The sequence below is a fragment of the Ruditapes philippinarum genome, unplaced genomic scaffold (assembly GCF_026571515.1).
Source record: "Ruditapes philippinarum isolate M1 unplaced genomic scaffold, ASM2657151v2 ctg7476_1_1_1_1, whole genome shotgun sequence".
In the NCBI taxonomy this organism is placed as follows: domain Eukaryota; kingdom Metazoa; phylum Mollusca; class Bivalvia; order Venerida; family Veneridae; genus Ruditapes; species Ruditapes philippinarum.
Genome location: NW_026856408.1, coordinates 17,683 through 38,805, shown reverse-complemented (window position 1 = coordinate 38,805; position 21,123 = coordinate 17,683). Strand labels below are relative to the sequence as shown.

Here is a 21,123-nt window from a genome sequence, read left to right as displayed (position 1 = left end):
CGCCCACGCATCGCTAAAGCAGAATTCAACATTAAAACATGAAAACAGCGAACATTTTTATTTAAAAACGTCCGCAAATGCGTAAATACGGCGGATATCACGGAACCTTGATTATGGTATGTTCGAGCTTTCCATGAAAAGCGTCGTATTGCCCTAAAGTAAAACAATGCGTGTGCACTAAACAAGAAAACGATGGGCGATATGAATAAAATGGAATTTTGAGGGATAAGAGGCAATGCAATAAATTCTTTACACTTCCGGGACTACATATGGATTTCAGAATTGAGCTTTGGCATTAATTAAGTAAGGTATGGAGCTTTTATAGGTGCAAGAGGCAAAATCTACTAGTATGGATGGATAAACAGTTATTTATTGGTATCAATTAAGTAAGGTCTGGAGTTTATAGGTGTAAGAGGTAAAATCTACTAGTAAGGATGGATTAACAGTTATTTATTGGTATTAATTAAATAAGGTCTGGAGCTTATAGGTGAATGAGGCAAAATCTACTAGTATGGATAGATAAACAGTTATTTAGAAAATCGACAGCAAAGAGTCAGATAAACGGAACTTTCTCAAGTCAGCAAACTGTTATAAGTTGAGCTCCAAAGGGAAATATAATATGGCCAGTTTTTTTTTTTTTAAATATTTTACAAATGACTTTCCTGAGGCAATATCCTATACATATAAACTTTTACAGAAGACACTAAAATATATTTTTTAAATTCAGGATAACATTTTGAAGTGACTAGTCAAGGAAATGACAAACTATCTTCCATAAAAAGACTAAAACAGCAAAACTTTCCACATAAGGTAAAATGTGCCCCATTTGTATGAAATACTAAAATACCTAAATGTAATCTTTAGTAATCAGATAAATAGATAAATTAATAAGGCTACTAGGAGCCTAGGACGTATGGTTACTTTTAACCTATATGAATAAAGAAATATTTTTACAACTTTTCAAATTACATGTTAGAACACATTGAATACAACTCTGCAATATGGACACCTTGATTAAAACAAAAATGTAACAGCCATTGAACATGATCTCTTTATCTTCTTTATATGAAACTCCAATGAAATTTTGACCGCAGATTTCATGTTTTAAAGAAAAATATCAATTAATGTTGAAATAAAGGTCTGTTTGAAAATTTAGCATCATTCCGCGTTCAGTGTTCATAAAATCTTTCTGTTTTGAGCCCGTACTTTGTGTAGCATTCACATTTCTTATTTTACGCCACGCAAGGACCCATAGACACATCAGACACACGCAGGAAAAAATATATCCACACTGTGTGGAAATCCTAAAATGATATAGAGGAAAGTCAGAGGGGTAGAACTGAATTTCGATATTAAAATAAAATGAATTTTATAAGTTTTTTGAAGAAAACATTACCTTGTGAATGAACTTTCGCCTTCATTTGAGTGTTCAAGTACACTTCTGGATCAACAGAAATTAAAATATTTTCTACCGATGATCAATTTTATGATCCATAGATTATGTATTACAAATCTTTATTATAATTCTAATATCACCATCAATCTGATATCTTCATTGTCATTCTGATATCTTCATTGTCATTCTGATATCTTCATTCACAATCTGATATCTTCATTGTCATTCTGATATCTTCATTCACATTCTGATATCTTCATTGTCATTCTGATATCTTCATTCACATTCTGATATCTTCATTGTCATTCTGATATCTTCATTCACAATCTGATATCTTCATTGTCATTCTGATATCTTCATTCACATTCTGATATCTTCATTGTCATTATTATATCTTCATTCACATTCTGATATCTTCATTGTCATTATTATATGTCTTTATAATCATTAAATATTACCATTTTCACTCTGATGTGAATGGATTTTTATGTAGATACAAATGTATGATGAAACGGAGTAAGATGTATGGTTGTCATTCCAATATCTTTATTGTCATACTGATATCTTCATTATTATAATGATATCTTCATTATCATTCTGATATCTTCATTATAATACTGATATCTTCATTATTATTTTGATATCTTCATTATTATTCTGATATCTTCATTATCATTCTTATATCTTCATTGTCATTCTGATATCTTCATTGTCATTCTTATATCTTCATTGTCATTCTGATATCTTCATTGTCATTCTGATATCTTCATTGTCATTCTTATATCTTCATTGTCATTCTGATATCTTCATTGTCATTCTGATATCTTCATTATCATTGTTATATCTTCATTGTCATTTTTATATCTTCATTGTCATTCTGATATCTTCATTTTCATTCCGATATTTTCATTGTCATTTTTATATATATAATAATAATAATTGAATATCACTCAGATGTGAATGAATTTTTATGTAGATACAATTAAATGTATGATGTAAATGAATTCAGAAATAGAGGATATTGAATGAGTAGAGTTTAATATTTAATCTATTTAACGAGTTGAATAAATTCATATTATGGGAGCCTCTGTTTTATTCAACTCGTTCAATAAATTTAGTATTGAATCTACACGAATATAATATTCTTTTATCACTTATATAAATAAAGAACGGTAAACTGTTACAAAGAGTCATTTTTCATTAAAGCGCCTATTGTGTAACGTTTAACATTAATTACCCGCTTTTTAAACCCCCTATGGGGAAATAAAAAGAGCAAAGACGTAAAAGTCAAAGTATTTTTAAACACAAAAGGTGTAATATCGTTTTCTTTAAAATTTTGGGCCCTTTTATTACACCCCTGCCCGAAAGTTTATGTGTTTATGAAAAATTAAAATGTGTAATTATGTTTAAAAAGATTATCGGTATGTTTAATGAAGTTTATCAGAAGGGAAAAATTTTAAAGAAAATTGGGAATGACAATTTTGAATATCTCGGGGGAATTTGATTAAGAATATATCGAAGGGATAATATATCAAGTAAATAAGGGAAGGGATATCAGAATTACAATAAATATATTAGAATGAAAATGAAGATATCAAGATAACAATGAAAATCTCAGAATGATAATGATGATATAAGAATGATTATAAACATACCAGAATGACAATGAAGATTTTAGAATGATAATGAAGATATTTCATTGTCATTCCAATATTTTTATAGTCATTCTGATATATTCATTATTATACTGATATCTTCATTATCATACCGATTCTTTCGTTTTATGACCACTGATTGTTCAATACATAATTATCATTATCATGCTGAAATCATTATCATCATACACGTGTATCTACATAAAAAATGATGACTTCTAATCCAGTTACTTTTCTGGCGTGGATTCGATCCCCGGGAGATGCTTTGGTAGTTTAGCACGGAGGAAGATAGTCTAATACTGGTGTAACTATCCAGGAACGATGGTTAGGAAACTACCTGCCTATATGACTGAAATACTCTTGGGAAAAAGCGTAAAATGAAACAAACAAACAAACAAAACCTGTTATTACCCGTTTGATTCCGTGGAGCATTAATTTGTTTTAATGAACACGAACAGTTTACAACTTAAAATAAAGAATAGGAAAATAATTACAGCTGCAATTAAATTATATCATTTCCCATACCATACAACGTTAAATGACCCGAGGTCGGTTTCAGATAACTTAAAGATATAATAGACTCGATCATCTTTGGGCAAAATACTTTTAATTCTACCTAAGGTTTATGTCGGATTTTTATACTTCACAACAGCAGGTGTCAAGTGCTGTGTGGCAGTTGTAAAAAGTTGCCTTGTTCTTCAATTCCGTGTTGTTATATTTTTCTGGTCCTTCGGGATCATTGATACCAGCACTATTAAGTGTTTTGAATCGTTATTTATGTACTGGCAGTTTTGTCTTTGCTATATATGGAAATAGTGGGAAGTAAATTTTTTAAAAGTTTTATACCCCCAACTTGTTCTGTTAGAGAGGGAAAAACAAATGATTCACAAACCAATTTTGTACAATCTTTTATTAAGAAAAGTCAAACAATCATTCTATCAAAACCAATCAATCAAATATGTTCTATTTTTCTTAAAGTACTACATTAATAACAAAAACAGTATAATAACAATTCTGTCTATGAAGCTTCCATGATAAGATCATATACTGAATGCTGTTTTCCATTTAAGGTTTTAAACAGTCATGTTTTTAATATATATATATATATATATATATATATATATATATATATATATATATATATAATATATATATATATATATATATATATATATATATATATATATAACAATATTTTGATTATAAAATAATGGTTCATTTAGCCAATTTTTCTGAATCCGTTTATCAACGCTATAAAATATGAAAGGTGAAAAAGGGCATTTTTCCAGTATTGGTCGTAATAGGATTTTCAGCATGGTTGGACTTGATTGTCTATGTTGATATACATGGCGTTTATCTATAACCAATGAAATTTATGTCCATGGGACTTGGCGATTTGTTTATTCTGAATTTGTTTTATATTTGTTTGCAAAATATGCATATATCGCAAGTCACTATTTTAATACATAATTGTTTCTTCTTCGTCTTTTTCTTCTTCTATATGACGATTCAAAGTAGTATACCTTGTATACTAGTGTACTGCATGTAAACAGATTATTTTGAGTCTTGGGTGGGTTTTATATTTTTTTAAAGTTGTATTTCCCTTTAAATTTTGATTCATATGTTTGTAACTAACCTTTTTGTATAATTTGTATATAATTTTTGGTTTTTTAATAAAAAGAATTGTTTAAATTTAAAGCCCAGAGCGTATAACATTGCTAATTAAAAAGGTATGACTTTAAGGTTCCCTTAAAAAATGCATTTCTTCCGGGTTTTAAAAAGTAAATTTAAAGGGAGGCTACAAAAGTGTCAAATGCATTGAAAAATGAGGGTTTTTTTTCAAACCCCGTAGGGTAAACCTTTTTTTTTTTTCTATTGATCTTTAACAAAAATTTTTATTATGCAATATTTTTGATCCATTTTTGAAAGTGAAAAAGTTAAATTTTTTAAAACAATAGGGTTTTTAAAGGAATGTATTTTCTAGATAACTTCAAAGGGTTTAAATTTAAAAAAAAACGTTTTCCCAATATTTTAAAAGTTTAAGAAACTTAAAATACATGACAAAACTAAATAAAATATGACAAAATCATCCAAAATACTTCTGAAAATTAAAACTTTGTCATACGCCCCAAAATTGTTTCTTTCAAATTATTGTTCATGCCTCCAAAATAAGTTTGACAAGTACTAACTGCTGACAAGTACAAAATTTATTACATTTGATAAGACGTTAGAGCAAACATTTCATCTCAAGCTTTGTTTTCAAAAGTCAGGATTTACAGGCTACTTCAGTTTCATAATAAATCTGCCATATCTCTGTGTAATACAGCTTTGTACCCATTTCTTGTTACTCTTTATATCATTTTTATATTTGATCAGGTACCCACGTTTTAACGTCATTTCGATGAGGAGAAATAAGTATATGTAGAGAGAGGGTGTGTTTCTTTTGATCTACTTTATAACAAGTACTGTGGTACATTGTAAAGCGTCATAAAAATATTTGATTACACCAAGAGTGTACTTGAAAAAGTTTTTATTGATCTTTTTCCCTCTCCTGCTCATTTATGTATATTTATACTCACGTACGCATCTGGATTTAATTCGCCAGCAAAACAAAATGAAATAAAAGTCCCAAACACGGACGACCGGGGGCGTTTTTCTTTGCTAAAGTAAAATCCAAATGAAACTTTAGTATCTTGCTAGGATAAACCCATTATGATGAACATTTTATATTTCTTATCTGCAACAAATGCATATTTTTCTCTTCAAAACATGAATTGACGTGTTTCTTTCCATCTATTGAATTGTAGGTTTTTTAAAATTACATTACCCATATTCAGTAAGTATGTGTGGCCAAATACATATTTTTTTAAGTGTAATTTTGTAACTAGTAATGCATTATTTAATCACTTACGTCCGCCTATTTTAGGTTTCTGTCAAATCAAAATTCTTTCTTGCATACAGTTCATGTAACAGATGAACATACAGATGAACATACAGTATAATTTACCATTATGTGATAAGAGTTGATGTATATTAACTAGTTAGTATTATATATTTTTAGTTAGCATATAAAACACTTAAGATTTTTATTTGTACTCACGAATGTGCACAAAACGAGTATTTTTTAATAACCCGTTAATTGCAAAAATCAAAAACGCCCTTAACAAACAAACTCCTTTTAAGGACAAAGCCCTGGTAAAACCCACTGTAAACCATGTTTACAATCTATTTTTACATTCTGTCAATATATGTATTAGTTTTCCATTCAATTTTCAATCCTTTATCAATAATTTTATTGCCCCTTCTTATATTTCAATTTTGTTTAAAAATGTTTCGAGGATAATAAATAAAACTGGCGATCTTGAATAACAATATGTTGATGCCGGTAGCGTTTCTTTTTTAAAAGTTTGCTTATTGAAAAAATGTTTTATTGGTTGGGTAGATAACACCGACACTAAATCAAAGATTTATTTTTGCATTTTCTTAAAAATCTTGTAGTGAATATACAATTGGCTTACTCAAACAAACTTCAGTTGAAACATTTTTATGACAAACTACAAAGATAAAAACTTATTGAAAATTGTTACCTTGTTAAGACCATGCATGATGTACCCACAACATGGTATTTTTACAGCAGGACAGATAATAGAGTCAACACCTCGAGATAAAGTAGAGAAATAGATTTAAAAAAAAAACATGTCTATTCTTGACCACAGACCTTTAAGGATTGAATATAGAGAAAATGCCAATCATTATCAAACATTTTTCAAAGTATACAAATTACCATCTGGTCTTAGACAACACAATAAATTATCAATGTTGGTACTATGTATTAATCAAAAATAAGACGTCATTCATTTTGACGATATTACTCTCCGTAGCGCTGACTAATTAAATTAAAGTTTTGGTAACGAAAAAATCACGTAAGCTATTGAAGGATTTTAAATTTATAATATCATATTTTATGAGCCACTATTAGAAGACATTTTCTAAGCTTTTGTTATTCATCATGAATATCAGCTCAATGGCATTTTAAAAATGACATTTAAAAAACTGTTTGAACCAAATACAGCAAGTCACCTTTGCTAGGATTTGATACATGTTGTAAGAGACACTTGATTACGTTACAGTTAGGTTTATGCTCAAGTTTTAATGATACCCCATTTATAAATTTGATGACGACTGGTGAGACAAAATTCATAACATTAAAATTTCCTGTGTAGTAATTTCGTAAATATTGTTGATTATTATCTTTTTAATCAATATTTCATCATCGAAATGTAACCAACTTTCCTTAAGAATCGCCTTGGTGATGAACAATTAAATGCAAAAATAATGACTCAATATTAATTATGTCCAAGAGCAATGTGCATTCTATTTTATTTTCTAATCTGGATTGAGCGAAATGTCCCTACAGACACGTGATTGATCTTGCAGTCGCTTTTTTACAACACAAACACACTTACCTCCTCTAGTTAAACGTGAAATGTCGTCTAAACACTCTCGCAAGATTATAGAATTGTACATTTGTTGATTTCTTGGGTTGTATAAACAATAACAATTACAAAATTGCGTGATTGCTCAGGCAAAATCTTTTAAATTTGTCAACAATTTTCTCAATTGTTTACGCATCTGAGGCTGTGTATTTGCCAGAAAAGAAAATATATAAACTGTACTCTTTTTTGTATAACGGTGAAGTTGGACAAAGTTGAAACAGTGTTTTAAACAAAATTTCAACAATTTTGTACAAATTTCTCAAAACACTACTAATATAAAATATATCAAACTTTAAGCGATGTTTTTAGTAAATCTGTTCAATATACTCTGGTATCTTATTTTCATCAAAATAAAAACACAAAAAATGGAAGATATACTTTTGTTTCAAAAAGCTTATTTCAATGTGATTAAATATATTTACGAAGACTTTATAATAAAAACCAGAAAACAAAAATGTTATTTGGCTGCTTTAAATTTCCTTCTGTCAACATAAATGATACATTCCATAAGAGAGTGCATGTTACGGTGGAATGTACACCTATATTCATAGGTATAATACTTTAATATCATTTGAAGCAAAGAAAACAGCACTACAAATTTGTTTTGATAATTATAGTGTAGTATAGTACATGTTACGGTGGAATGTACACCTATATTCACAGGTACAATACTTCAATATCATTTGAAGCAAAGAAAACAGCACTACAAATTTGTTTTGATAATTATAGTGTAGCATAGGATAGTACATGTTACGGTGGAATGTACACCTATATTCACAGGTACAATACTTCAATATCATTTGAAGCAAAGAAAACAGCACTACAAATTTGTTTTGATAATTATAGTGTAGTATAGGATAGTACATGTTACGATGGAATGTACACCTATATTCACAGGTATAATACTTCGATATCATTTAAAGCAAAGAAAACAGCACTACAAATTTGTTTTGATAATTATAGTGTAGTATTGTATAGTGCATGTTACGGTGGAATGTACACCTATATTCATAGGTATAATACTTCAATATCATTTGAAGCAAAGAAAACAGCACTACAAATTTGTTTTGATAATTATAGTGTAGTATAGTATAGTACATGTTACGGTGGATGCATAGGTATAATACTTCAATATCATTTGAAGCCAAGAAAACAGCACTACAAATTTGTTTTGATAATTATAGTGTAGTATAGTGCATGTTACGGTGGAATGTACACCTATATTCATAGGTATAATACTTCAATATCATTTGAAGCAAAGAAAACAGCACTACAAATTTGTTTTGATAATTATAGTGTAGTATAGTGCATGTTACGATGGAATGTACACCTATATTCATAGGTATAATACTTCAATATCATTTGAAGCAAAGAAAACAGCACTACAAATTTGTTTTGATAATTATAGTGAAGTATAGTATAGTATAGTACATGTTACGGTGGATGCATAGGTATAATACTTCAATATCATTTGAAGCCAAGAAAACAGCACTACAAATTTGTTTTGATAATTATAGTATAGTATTGTAATAAATAATAGATAGTTAGGGTTGTGGGTTCAAACTCAAGTAGGGTCAATTTTTTCTTTCTTTTTTTTCATTAACATTATTATTTATGCATCGTTTAGATCATATTTAAATAAAAAATAGTTAAATTTTTATCATATAGTTAAAATAGGAATTTATTGGCTAGATAAAGGTATGTTCATTAAAAAAATTGTTCCTCATATTTTCAAAGTCTAATAAAATTAAGATAGATGGCACAACTAAATAAAATATGAAGATCATCCAATATACTTCTGAAAAAAAAATACACCCTTTGTTAAAAGCCCCTCAATTAAGTAAATTTAGGGATACTTCAAAGTGGGTGCTTTCAGTAGAAATTTTAAGAGAAGTGACGAGGTAGGGTAACATTTTTATACATGTATCAATCACTTTGACAAGAAACAATCAATTTCTTCAGTCGTTTGTCTAATGAACGTTATTGTTTGCTTCTTAACACTTTTCAATAAGAATATATATATCTTTTAATCCACCAATTCTGATGAGCATAACATATGTTACAAACAGGTTATAGTACATATAATCAAATACATATGGTAACATTTGTAAATTGAGTAACATGCATAAACATGGTACACTTCAAATATTATAGAACATATAAATTACAAGAGTTTCATGAATACGTCGATAGTATAAATGAATATATTAGCGAAAGTTAAATCGAAAGCATATATTCTACATTATACAACCGAATCAAAATTCATTACAGAACAGAACATAATCTTAAGTCTAGTTTCGAAACGAAAGTACTAGAACAAAGAAGATGTGTTTCAATTCGTCAACAACACACCTGTACAATCAAAATTGCCAAATTGAAGGAGAATATCCATGTATATTGGCATTTATGTAACATAAACAGACGGTCTATTGGCTTTAGTACAGATGCTACATTAAACAAGTAAGCATAGTCTATAGGCAAGTGCATGGTTGATAAATCCGTTCATTGAGCACAACACGGATACTTGTATAAGTTTATCACATTGATCTGAGGGCGACATATCAATAAAAGATTGATAACCTTCATATCCCCACTTATCAATTAAACAATCCCACAATTTAGATCTCTCAGAATCCTTATTTGGGCAAAAGCACACTAGGTGTTCAACAATGTTTTCACATACTCTTTTGCAGTTGGAGCATTCCGTAGTGTATTTTCTAGACACTTGACGAGAAACAATTTTCATCAGTTGCCTACACATGAATATAAGTTTATGATTTTGCCTTGCAACATTCCAAAGTAGACAAGACTTTGAATTCTTGGAGAACATGGTATTCAAGAAACTATATTGCTCAGTTAGTCTATTTAATATTAGTGTTCGCTCCCGAGACAATACACATTTTCCAAGTAAATCCTTCCAAGCATAGTTTGATGGAAAAATGCCGTCAGCGGCATAACTGTCTAAAATATACTTCAACTCATATTTTTGCAATATGCGATAAATGTCCGGTAAAAATCCGTGTGACTGTTTGTCGCCATTTAAAAAGTGGAAAAGTCTTTTATTGAAAAATCCTTTTGCGAGGTATTTATTTGGCAGTCTACAAAGCTGACCTAAGAATTGTAGTTTTTTATGGTCAATTATTGTCTCAATAGAATTTGCACCAATCGACAATAGAGTGAGATCAGTTGAGGTACATGGATGAAATGATTGAATATTCTTAAGGCAAAATCTATGGGATTGTTCTAGGCGTTGAATGTCGGAACCGGTGAGAGTGGACCAAAGTTCGCATCCGTACAAAGACTTCGGAATGACGATGGAACTATAGATCACCATAGAAGAGATTGGGTTTAAGCAAATGGGACTGATTCCACTGTTCACAATGCTAAGATATGTCCCACGTAGTTTATTGCAAGAGTCCTCAACGATATCTTTCGTCGAGAGAAAAGAGTCCGATTTAATGCCAAGATGAACATAATTGGTTACTTCGTTAATCACTTCATTACCAAGTTTGAAAGCCCTGTTATTGTCTATTTTAAAGTGCTCATTGAAAGAAATAATTCCACATTTAGACGCATTGTATTCATACCTCCATTTCTTGGAATATCTGTGACAAATATCCAGCATAGTGTTAAGACCCGAAATTGAAAGAGACACCAAGGTCATATCATCTGCTACTGTTGGAGCACTTATGTTGTTATTGTACACACTTATGCCACAGTTGCTGTTTTCAAGTAAATTTATCAATTCATTTATATACAGTAAATATAGGATCGGGGAACTTTTTCCTCCCTGCCTTGTGCCACGAAGTACGGGGAACCAATCAGAATAAACGCCTTTATATCGAACACAACTGGTCATATTTTGATACATAGCACGGAACGCTAAGAAAGTTGTAGTGTCAATATTTGTATCAAATAGTAATTTATGAAATAAACCATCATGCCAGACAGTATCAAAAGCTTTACGCCCGTCTAAAAATGACACATATAATTTTGAGCCATACTCTCTAGCGTAATATATACTTTCTCTTAAAAGGAATGACGTCATTAAGCACGAGAGACCGTCCTGAAATCCACCTTGTTGAATATTGATGGTAGAGAGAATATCATCTTTTGATCGTGCAATAAGAACAGATTCATATGTTTTAAGACCTACTGGAACTAGGGTAATAGCCCGGTGATTGTCCGGATCGTCTTTTCTTTTATTACCTCCTTTATGAAGAGTAATAATCACACCACGCTTGAGACTGTCTGGTACATGCGTTGAGCGTAACATTCTAGTGTAAATATTTGCCAATGCAGGGGAAACAACACTTTTAGCGTACTTATAATGTTCATAAGTAACGTTATCATGCCCCGCAGCTTTACCTTTAGGAAACGAGCCTATGATTTCACTAATTAGTTCAGGCGTTACAACCGCAGACTGGTCGGGAACTAAATTTGGTAACATATCATGTAGGCGTTGCGATATCTCTGTCTTAAAGACATTGTCATAGTCATTCTCATCTATATTCGCATACATCTCTTTGAAGTAGCCATGCCAACCATGTGTTATTCTTACTTTGTCTCTGACCAACGTACCGTTGAATTTAATACCGGAATTGGCAGAAGATCTACTAGGTTTTCGGCGCCTATTCGTATTTTTCCAGAAGGTCACGGGGTCAACCTCTGCAGTGCGATCAACTTCCGCGTTTTCCTCGGCCATGTGCTCCGCAACACGACGTCGATGAATGCGCCGAAATTCACGTTTGGCGTTCTTATATTCGGTGTAAGCCGACCACTCGTGACCACGCGGCCGTCCTTGTCTACACCACTCTTCTCGGAGTTTTGACATTTCACTATGACAGTGCTTAAGTGGGTCGTTCCAATATGGTTTCAAGTAAGAAACGGGGCGTCGCTTTGGTAAAGTCGCATTTGCACCGTCCACAAGACAGCGTACTACTATTTCATGGTCACGATCAATAGATGCTGGGTCGAGATCAAAATCATTACATGTAATTTCTTGTAAAAGACTATTTGATAACAGAGTGTTATTATACAAATCAATTTGTTCAGGTGTGCATTTCGCCCAGTTTATCAAATCACCGCCTCTAGTAAAATCTTCTTGACCATTTCCGAGAAACTGGACATTTATGGTGCATAGAACTGGTCTATGGGTGGACACATTCAAACAATTGTCATCAAGTATTTCACAGCGCACGACATCCTCAGTAAGCTCAATGGGTAAACAAATAAAATCTATCAAAGTTCGATTTTTGCCGTCATATGAAACAAACGTAGTATTTGCACCAGTACAAATATCTGTGCAATTAATCGGCAAAAGGTTAGTATCTGCAAAAAATTTACACAATAACTTGTCCCGTGTACGATCGCTGTTGACCTCAAACTTCGAATTAAAATCCCCGAGATACAAGACTGTTCCCGAACTACTATATGTATACCATATATCATAGAGTTTGTTTATATATTCTCTAAAGAACTTTACCGAGTGGTTGACGCATGGTAAATATACTTGGAAAATGTACATATACTGGTTTTCAGACACTTGAAATTGAACCCCAACTATTCTATCATCTTCTATACATAAAGGAGATACATACTCATCATAACGTTTATGCCACATTAAAGCAACACCTCCTTTACCCGTTTTCCTTAGAGCTGGAAAAGAGTGGTCTTTATCACAGACTGCATGTACCTGGTAGTCTGAGTTCAGGGAATGTAAAAAGTGAACATTATGTGGGTACAAGAAGTGTTCTGAAATTCCACAGAAGTCTATGCTATGTTTCGATAATGATTCACACAAATACGCCGAGCTAGACATAATACCAGACGCGTTCCACGTTAAAAGGTTAAGGGTACTCATAAGAAATACCAGGTGATATAGTGTGATATGATGAAAAACACCCATTATCGTTTTATAAATGTTAATATATCTAGTCATAGTAATTGTCAACATGTTCATCGTGATTGTGTTGCTGAGATGGGAAATGTCTGTCCGTATTTGAATTGGAACCAGCGTTATGCGGAAGTCGATTAGTGCGCATGCGCGGAGGTAGTTCCTGAGAGTTTCTTTCATTACGACCGTGACGTCGGTGTTGCATAGAAGCAGAAGATTGCCATGGCGTGCACTTAACACCCCGGGGCCAGAAATAGTCCTGCATTATCATATCAGTAGTATCGTCAGCTTTTAAGTTCATTTGTATGATGACTCGATCAGGAGAGCGGACTGTCGGAGTCTTGCGTATATATGTTACGTTAAAACCTTGGCTCTGAACATACTCAGATATCTCACTAAGCGAAACAGTTTTTGAGTAGCCATGAATACAATATCGCTTGGGTTTATCACGTGATTTCACGGTAAAACCGTCGGAATGTGAATCTGTTACTAAGACAGGAATGTGGCGTCCTTCGTCGAGTGAGCAGTCGGCATTTTCGAAATCCTGTTGTCGATTTTCAACATTTTCATGCTTATCGGGTGACGATGTTCGTGCCGTCACGCAACTCATATTATTTTGTGCCGGCGACGTATGCAGATTGTCATTGTTAACGGTATTAACCGACGGCGACCAACTTCTTTGTGGAGGCGTACCATTTACGGACTGCGCATGCATACGGTCACTATAAATCGGAATATTAACGCTTTCATTGCGGTTAACGTCACTATTACAATCCTCATTCCCAGTGTGATCATGCGCATTGACAATAACTGTAGGGATGACATTATCAGAGGGATTCATATTAAGTTTCTGTGCAATTAATATACCATTCGAGTCGAGGAAGTTTTCTAAATTCACAACGCGTTCGGCTAGCATGATGTGGTTGTTGATCAACGGTTGTAGAAGCATTTGTATATTGTGGGACGCTTTAACTTCCATATTAGATAAGCAATCGGTCAGTAATTGTCTCCCTTGCACTATATCATTCTTTAAAGTATCTAACTGCCGATGCACTAATACCATTTCATCCGCCCTAAGTTTTTCATTAGCATGAATAGTTTGTTTAATGCCAAGAACTTCCGCCTGTATTGTGGAGATTGTGTCTTTTAACATATTCACATCAGGCGCAGTTGGGCCAATATGGGCATTATTGTCAAAATTGCGCAACGGTGTGGGAGGAGGTTTGGGTTTACCTTTGCTAAGCAAGTCTTGAATAGCATTGAAAGGTTCACCTTCCAATACAGACACCAGTTTGTAAATGTCATTTGCTAATTTAACTGGCACGGTATCACCCCTACGTGTAGCCACCCTACGTTTCATTTCAGCTTGCAAATCAAAGGGAAAGTCATCATTTGCTTTTAATGCCTCAAAGCATAACTGTCTTAGACCATCTAAGTCTGATTCTGAGTGAGAGTATTCCCTAAGAATTCTAGCTACGAACATACCTTCAGGTAAGTCTCTATACCATACAATGAGTCTGTTATATTCCTCAGCAAACCTGTCTTGTTGATCACTTTCGGTGCCGACCGCGATATCGTCGTCGAAGTCGGGTTGCGTCACAAGGACGACGGGTGGTTCACTGTTAACCGGCACTTTCACCTCGGTATTGTGGTCTATGGTTACAGGTTCGAACTCATGATATGTGCGTGTTGACGTTGTTGAGTTGTCAAGCATCGTAGTAGCATCGCTTGTAACGGGACAAGCATGGGGGGCAGTAACATGGTTTAAGCAGTCATAGCTAGTGTCCAAAAGTACATCAACATTTTGACTATATCCAGATATAATGAATTGGTGACAATCTGAGGTTTTGTGTGAGCATGGATTCTGGGCACATGTAAAGTGAGTATCTGTACTGCCAAATGTAATCGGGGTATGTTCATCACAATCATCACTTGTCGGGCTCGAGAAACAAAAGGTTACCTTAGGCACAGTCACATTGGTAGTGACTGTGCACTGCTTGACATCGCCTTGTATATCATTCATCGTGGTGGTTATCATTGTACATGCAGATTCTAGTTCTCTTTTCTGTCCGTTAATGATCGGTGCTGTATCCCTGGTCAGGTATGTTCTGAAATATCAGATATCACAGACCGGCACGAGCACGTAAACTACGCCGCCAGCGTCTGTTTGATTGCTGTAGACCGGCACGAGCACGTATTCTTACGCCGCCAGCGTCTACAGGAAAGTCAGTTCAACAAGATTAAGCGAGAGTAATAAAGTCAAAATAATGTCAAAATATGGTCGTGATAAATCCAGTATGCACGTGTTCCTACAGTGGACCGGCACGAGCACGTTGTTTAGTAAACGCCGCCTAGCATCCACTATGCAGAACCATATATGATACGCCCGATGTGCGCTTTTCTCATGCGTGACGATCGTTGTGTCCGGAGTTTTTTAAGCAGTTCACCAAATGTCAGAGATTATCACAAGAGGCCAGAGGGCGAATATTAGTATGGCCAGTTTTATTATGTTACATTTTGATTTAAGTCACAACAATGTTACAAAGAAATCGTCAATTAGATATACCTCGGATAATAATCCAATGCGAGATCTGCTTGAAAGATCACCTCCGGGCGTTTTGAGTGAAAGACAAAACTATTGTCTATCAAATTTATCACTATAACTTCATTACCACAAATGTATCAGTAGATTTAAGTTCATAAACGTATTCCTCTCAAGTTCACGATTAATTTCCATATAAAATTTATATATTTACTCCAGTTTATCACTATTAAACTCCGATTTACACGACAGTGGGTTTTATGTGACCACCACCATTCACACTTACATTCCCAAAAAGAAAAGAACGAGCCCTTGTAATGTACAAGCTTTAATTAAGACAAGTTTAAATACATCGTGATTCGTACGGTAAATTGCATTTAGATTTTGATTACACCAGTTTTTTTAATAAATAGAACTGACTTATATTATCATTTCGTCAGTTTATTTAAGTGTACATTAGGGTGGCCACACCTTCGTTCATTCTTAATTGTTTAAAAAAGAAAAATGTCTACGTATGGTATTCTCCGCATCTTAACAGGGAGAAACATTTGATCGCTGTTTTGTCCTCTTTTGTTTTGTTTGTCTTTTTTATATTTGCACATAATCGTTTCTTTAAAATAATTCAGTCTTGTACTATAAGTTCGACATGTACTGACTGCTGGCGAACACTAAATTTATTACATTTGATAAGCCGCAAGAGCAAACATTTCACCTCATGATTTGTTTTCAAAAGTCAGGATTTACAGGCTACTTGTCATTTACATCAGGCTACAATGTCATTTAGATAAGGAAACATGAGTATGTATATAGGCTAAGTATCTTTTGAATTAAATTATAACAAGTACTGCAGTACATTGTGAAGTGTCATGAATATATTTTATATCACCAAGAGTGTACTTGAAAGTGTTCTTTTCATGATTTTCCCTCTCCTGCTAAGGTGTGTACCCATTTATGCGCAAGTACGTACAGAGCCCGTAAGATGACTTTTTCGACACTTTACCCAGCATTTCATTCGTTTTTACGAAATATTAATTCGTAATTATGAAATATTAAGTTGTTTTTACTTAATTTTATTTCATGTCATTGTGAGCATGACACAGACCTTTCAAATCTCACACAGGGGTCATTTGCAAGCCTGAATCAACCTTGCGATTATAAGGCGAATTGTTCTCATGTTATTATATCTAAGTGAACAGGGTTTTGGAGTGAGATTCCTTTTTCTATCCAAAATATCCTATTCCCCACCCCCTTGTCAAATACATGTTCCTATTAGCAATGTTTTAACGTTTGAGGCAATTAATCTTTTCTAACATGTTTCTTAAAAAATAAACATGCTATTGTATTACTTTCTTTTATCATATACATTAGTAAAACTAAATAAATATAAAGGGGCTTCAGATTTTCACTAATCAAATTGTATTCCTTACAATTCATGTATGGGCACCGTGCGATCATAAAATCATAACATTTTGTTTCAAAACTTGTCCGTGTTTGGATTGAGAAGAGGACCGCAATTTTAACAAAATGTTTCCTAGCGTATGTACTATCACGGCTGTGGCAGCAACGCTATTAAAAGGCGATTATTTTCATTTATATACAATAGTTTTAAGTTATTTAACTTGGGTTGAAAACAATCGTTAATAAAACTGCATTTACATTTAGTCAGGGTCTATGTAAATATTACCAAAACTCTTTAAAACCGTAGAAAAATTTATTTCGTTTTTACGCTATGTTACTTCGTATTAAGTTTTACGAATTATCATTTCGTAATTACGAAATAACATTTTGTTTTTACAAATTTATTTTTCGTAATAACGAGATAATATTTCGTAATTATGAAATAGTATTCATAATATTCATTTCATATTGCGTATCTTTCAAACAGTAAAAGCGCATGCGTATCTTTGTCATGATATAACCAAACTTTTCCAGTATCGCCTCTTCTATGAAATCAATTTGTTTTAGTACAAAAACAAACAAATAACACAATAAATTAGTCATCTGTGAACACGGAGCTCTTAACTACAGACAAGCAACATTCATTTTCTGTTCATGTCCGTTTTAAACTACTTTTGTTTAATCTGTTCATTATAACGTGAATGTAAAATCTATCTTAACTCGTACTGTTAACTTAAAAGCATTTTAAAAACGAAACAATAATTACCTTGGCATATATTAATTATATGCCGCTTTGCCTAGAAATGATTATATTTTTCTTCAATGCCAAACTGGGTACAATGATAAAGTATTTGTTGGATCCACTACTGGGAAATTTCCGCATATTGCTTTTGACCCAAAGCCTCCAAAACAGTCTGACATCTTTAAAAGTTACAGAGGAGAACTAATTTTAAGTTGAATAATTACAATCCCGTTTATTCGAAGTGCCTGGTACTGAATATTTACTTTGAATAATCGATGGGTTCGAATTATCGAAATCGGAATAGTGTGATAGACGAAAACTACTCCACTTTGACCAATCATAGCAAAACTACCGTTTACAACACACTTACTTCCTGTAATCAATTGAGAAAAATAAATATTAAAGAAAAAAGATGTGTAAAAATTATTGTATTGACATTGAAGACATATAAATACTTGCATTTTATTCTACATTATGTATCGTTTCGTTTCGCGCAAGGTCTTGATAATGGCCGTGTTGTCACTACAGTATTTACAGCTAAACTCTGCTGGTATTTTCGATTAGGATAAAGGCTCTCATGTAGCGTTACAATTAATGAATAAAATGTTTTGGATGTTTTGACAAATTCATATATACGGTATGTATGAAAATTATTGCTGTCATCTTTAAGCAATAACAGTAACAAAATCGGACACGGTGCATAGCTTTTCATTTTCGATTAAAGAACACACAGAGAGTTATTATCACGATTGTCTAAATACACGCATGACTGTTGATATTTTTCACAAGTCGACCGGTCAGCGAGTGGATCTGTGCCAATTAGTCTGGCTTCGAATAATAATTAGGCTGGCTTCGAATAATAGGTGTGAAATTCTTTCATAATTGTATAATCGGGTCCGAAATTTTACTTCGAAAAATAGGAGGTATTCGGATATTCCATTTCGAATAATACACTCGTATTTATATTGTTTTATATAGAGATAAAAACGGGACCGCCGATCTACTTCGGATAATGCCGGGTTTTCAAATAAAGGGTTGTCGAATAACCGGGGTCGGACTGTATTAAGTTTTAAAATTAAAAAATAAAATCTGCGAATCGTTTTGGCCATTCTAAGATAAATTAAATAATGTCCAGAATTGAACTCTTGGAGTTCTTTAAGTTATTTCACTTTTTAGTGTTTTTATATATCTAAGTTCTCCTCCAACAAATTATTTTATATTGCTTTTTAAATCTCATTATGCGTTATCATTTTTTTCAAAACAACATATTTACCTCGGCCAAGTATTTTGTACAGGAAGTAAATCTGATTTGAGACGGCCTTTGTCCGGAAAAAAAATGTACTGTCCTAACATAAAATATTGACTACTGACTTAGTCAAAACACTTTCTTCTGCATTATAATAACAATTCGGTATGCATTTCACAAACCGATTCTAACATCTAAATATAAATAAAATTATTGCAGCCCTATATTGTTCTTGTTAAAAGTATTTCTTGCAAATATACTCTGGTATTCTTGTTTTGACAATGGCATATACGTCAAATGATTAATATGTTTTAATATAAAATGCTTAATTTGTTTAACATAAATAAAATCTAGTACATTTGTCTTATATTTAAACAAATAATGTACTTTTACTGTACCTTTCTGCGATAATCTGTATTACATGTTATTCAATCCAGGACTAAATTCCGCCATTTCGAAACGGGTGCTTCATGGAAATGCGTATGAACCAATTTCAATAACTTATCAACGGCGCATGCCTATCTATTACAAGTTAAAAGCGCATGCGTATCTGCCATGCTTATTGTCACGATATTAACACATGTTTAAGACTTGTCCAATTTCGCCATATAAGTTTTTGTTTTTAATTTTACAATCAAAAGATTAGAAAAAAACCACACACACACAATAACAAAATGTTTGTAGTTCACATGTTTGCAAGGAGACAATTAACTCTTTATTTTTGTCCTGTAATATACGTTTCGGATGAGGTTTGTTCACAGTTCACCATTAACTGTTCCTTATATCAGAATATCAATTATCTTTTTCACAGTACATAAAAGCTGTTTCTTATATAACAGCTCACTATTCTTGATAACAGTATATATCAGTTAACTGTTCTTTAATACAGTATATTATAAAGCTAAAATATAGAAAAAAACGAGGGAATTTACATGGACTGTTTACTAAGTCTTAACAGTAAAATCAAGATTTGTGAAAAAAAAAACAAATTAGAAATGCAAGTAACAACTTGATCCGGAAGTAGTCATTGACAAAATATTAAAAAAGCAAATCGATGTTACTGTCATATAATTACATTTTTTTCATCTTAATACTCGTTCAATCATTGAAAAGTTTGATTAGTTTAAACTCAACCTAGATACCAAACATTTTAATTTCATATTTAATCTCCTTTTGGTGTATAGGCATTTTTCAGCTCAGTTATAGATGGCGACCTTCGAGTTTGATAAACATATGATAAATAAATCATATTTGCCCTTAAACAAAATACAGTGTCAACATATTATTGTAGGTCAATACCTGTGTTGATAATAGGTAGTTAAAATTTAATCATTTAGCTACAGAACGACGGGCTATGCTTTTAACATAGTTATAAGCATTGAAAAAACTACCTTTAAGCTCGCTTTGCACGATCATTCCATAGAAAGGAGTATCAATTATTGAAATGATAATTCAAAACATGTAAATAGTTTATTTCCCTTACTAGTTGTTTTTTTTTTCTACCTATGAATTCACCAATACAATATTTTGGATGTTTTTTATATAAACCACGTCAGCAGTCGATTTCTAGTATTTCCATAGACATGATAGACATTATTATAAGATAATTATAATGTTTAAGGCATCTTAGAAAAGTGTGTTACCTAGTTATCAAATAAATAATATTTTCAAATCGATTTCATAGACATAACTTTAATCTAGAAGAGTATCGTTTCAAATAAAAGTTGTGCTAAGTGGTTATAATCATTGCAT

At 32.5% G+C, this 21,123-nt stretch overlaps 1 protein-coding gene across 1 annotated transcript; it reads right to left on the bottom strand.

Annotated features, from left to right (window-relative positions):
• Window positions 1-9,999: 9,999 nt before the first annotated feature.
• Window positions 10,000-13,455, bottom strand: LOC132746420 (uncharacterized). Its single transcript, XM_060735544.1, has 2 exons — window positions 11,306-13,455; window positions 10,000-10,300 (listed from the first exon to the last, which is right to left on the bottom strand). Exons 1-2 carry the CDS (start codon window positions 13,453-13,455, stop codon window positions 10,000-10,002), a joined length of 2,451 nt encoding a protein of 816 aa, XP_060591527.1.
• Between the last annotated feature and the right edge of the window lie 7,668 nt (window positions 13,456-21,123).

What these genes read in the sequence shown, in the direction of transcription:
- LOC132746420 (XM_060735544.1), bottom strand. Translation starts at nt 13,455, where the DNA reads ATGGGTGTTTTTCATCATATCACACTATATCACCTGGTATTTCTTATG. An exon ending in TCCCCGATCCTATATTTACT is followed by an intron (nt 10,301 to 11,305) that starts GTATATAAATGA and finishes ATTCATGTGTAG; the next exon opens with GCAACTGATGAAAATTGTTT.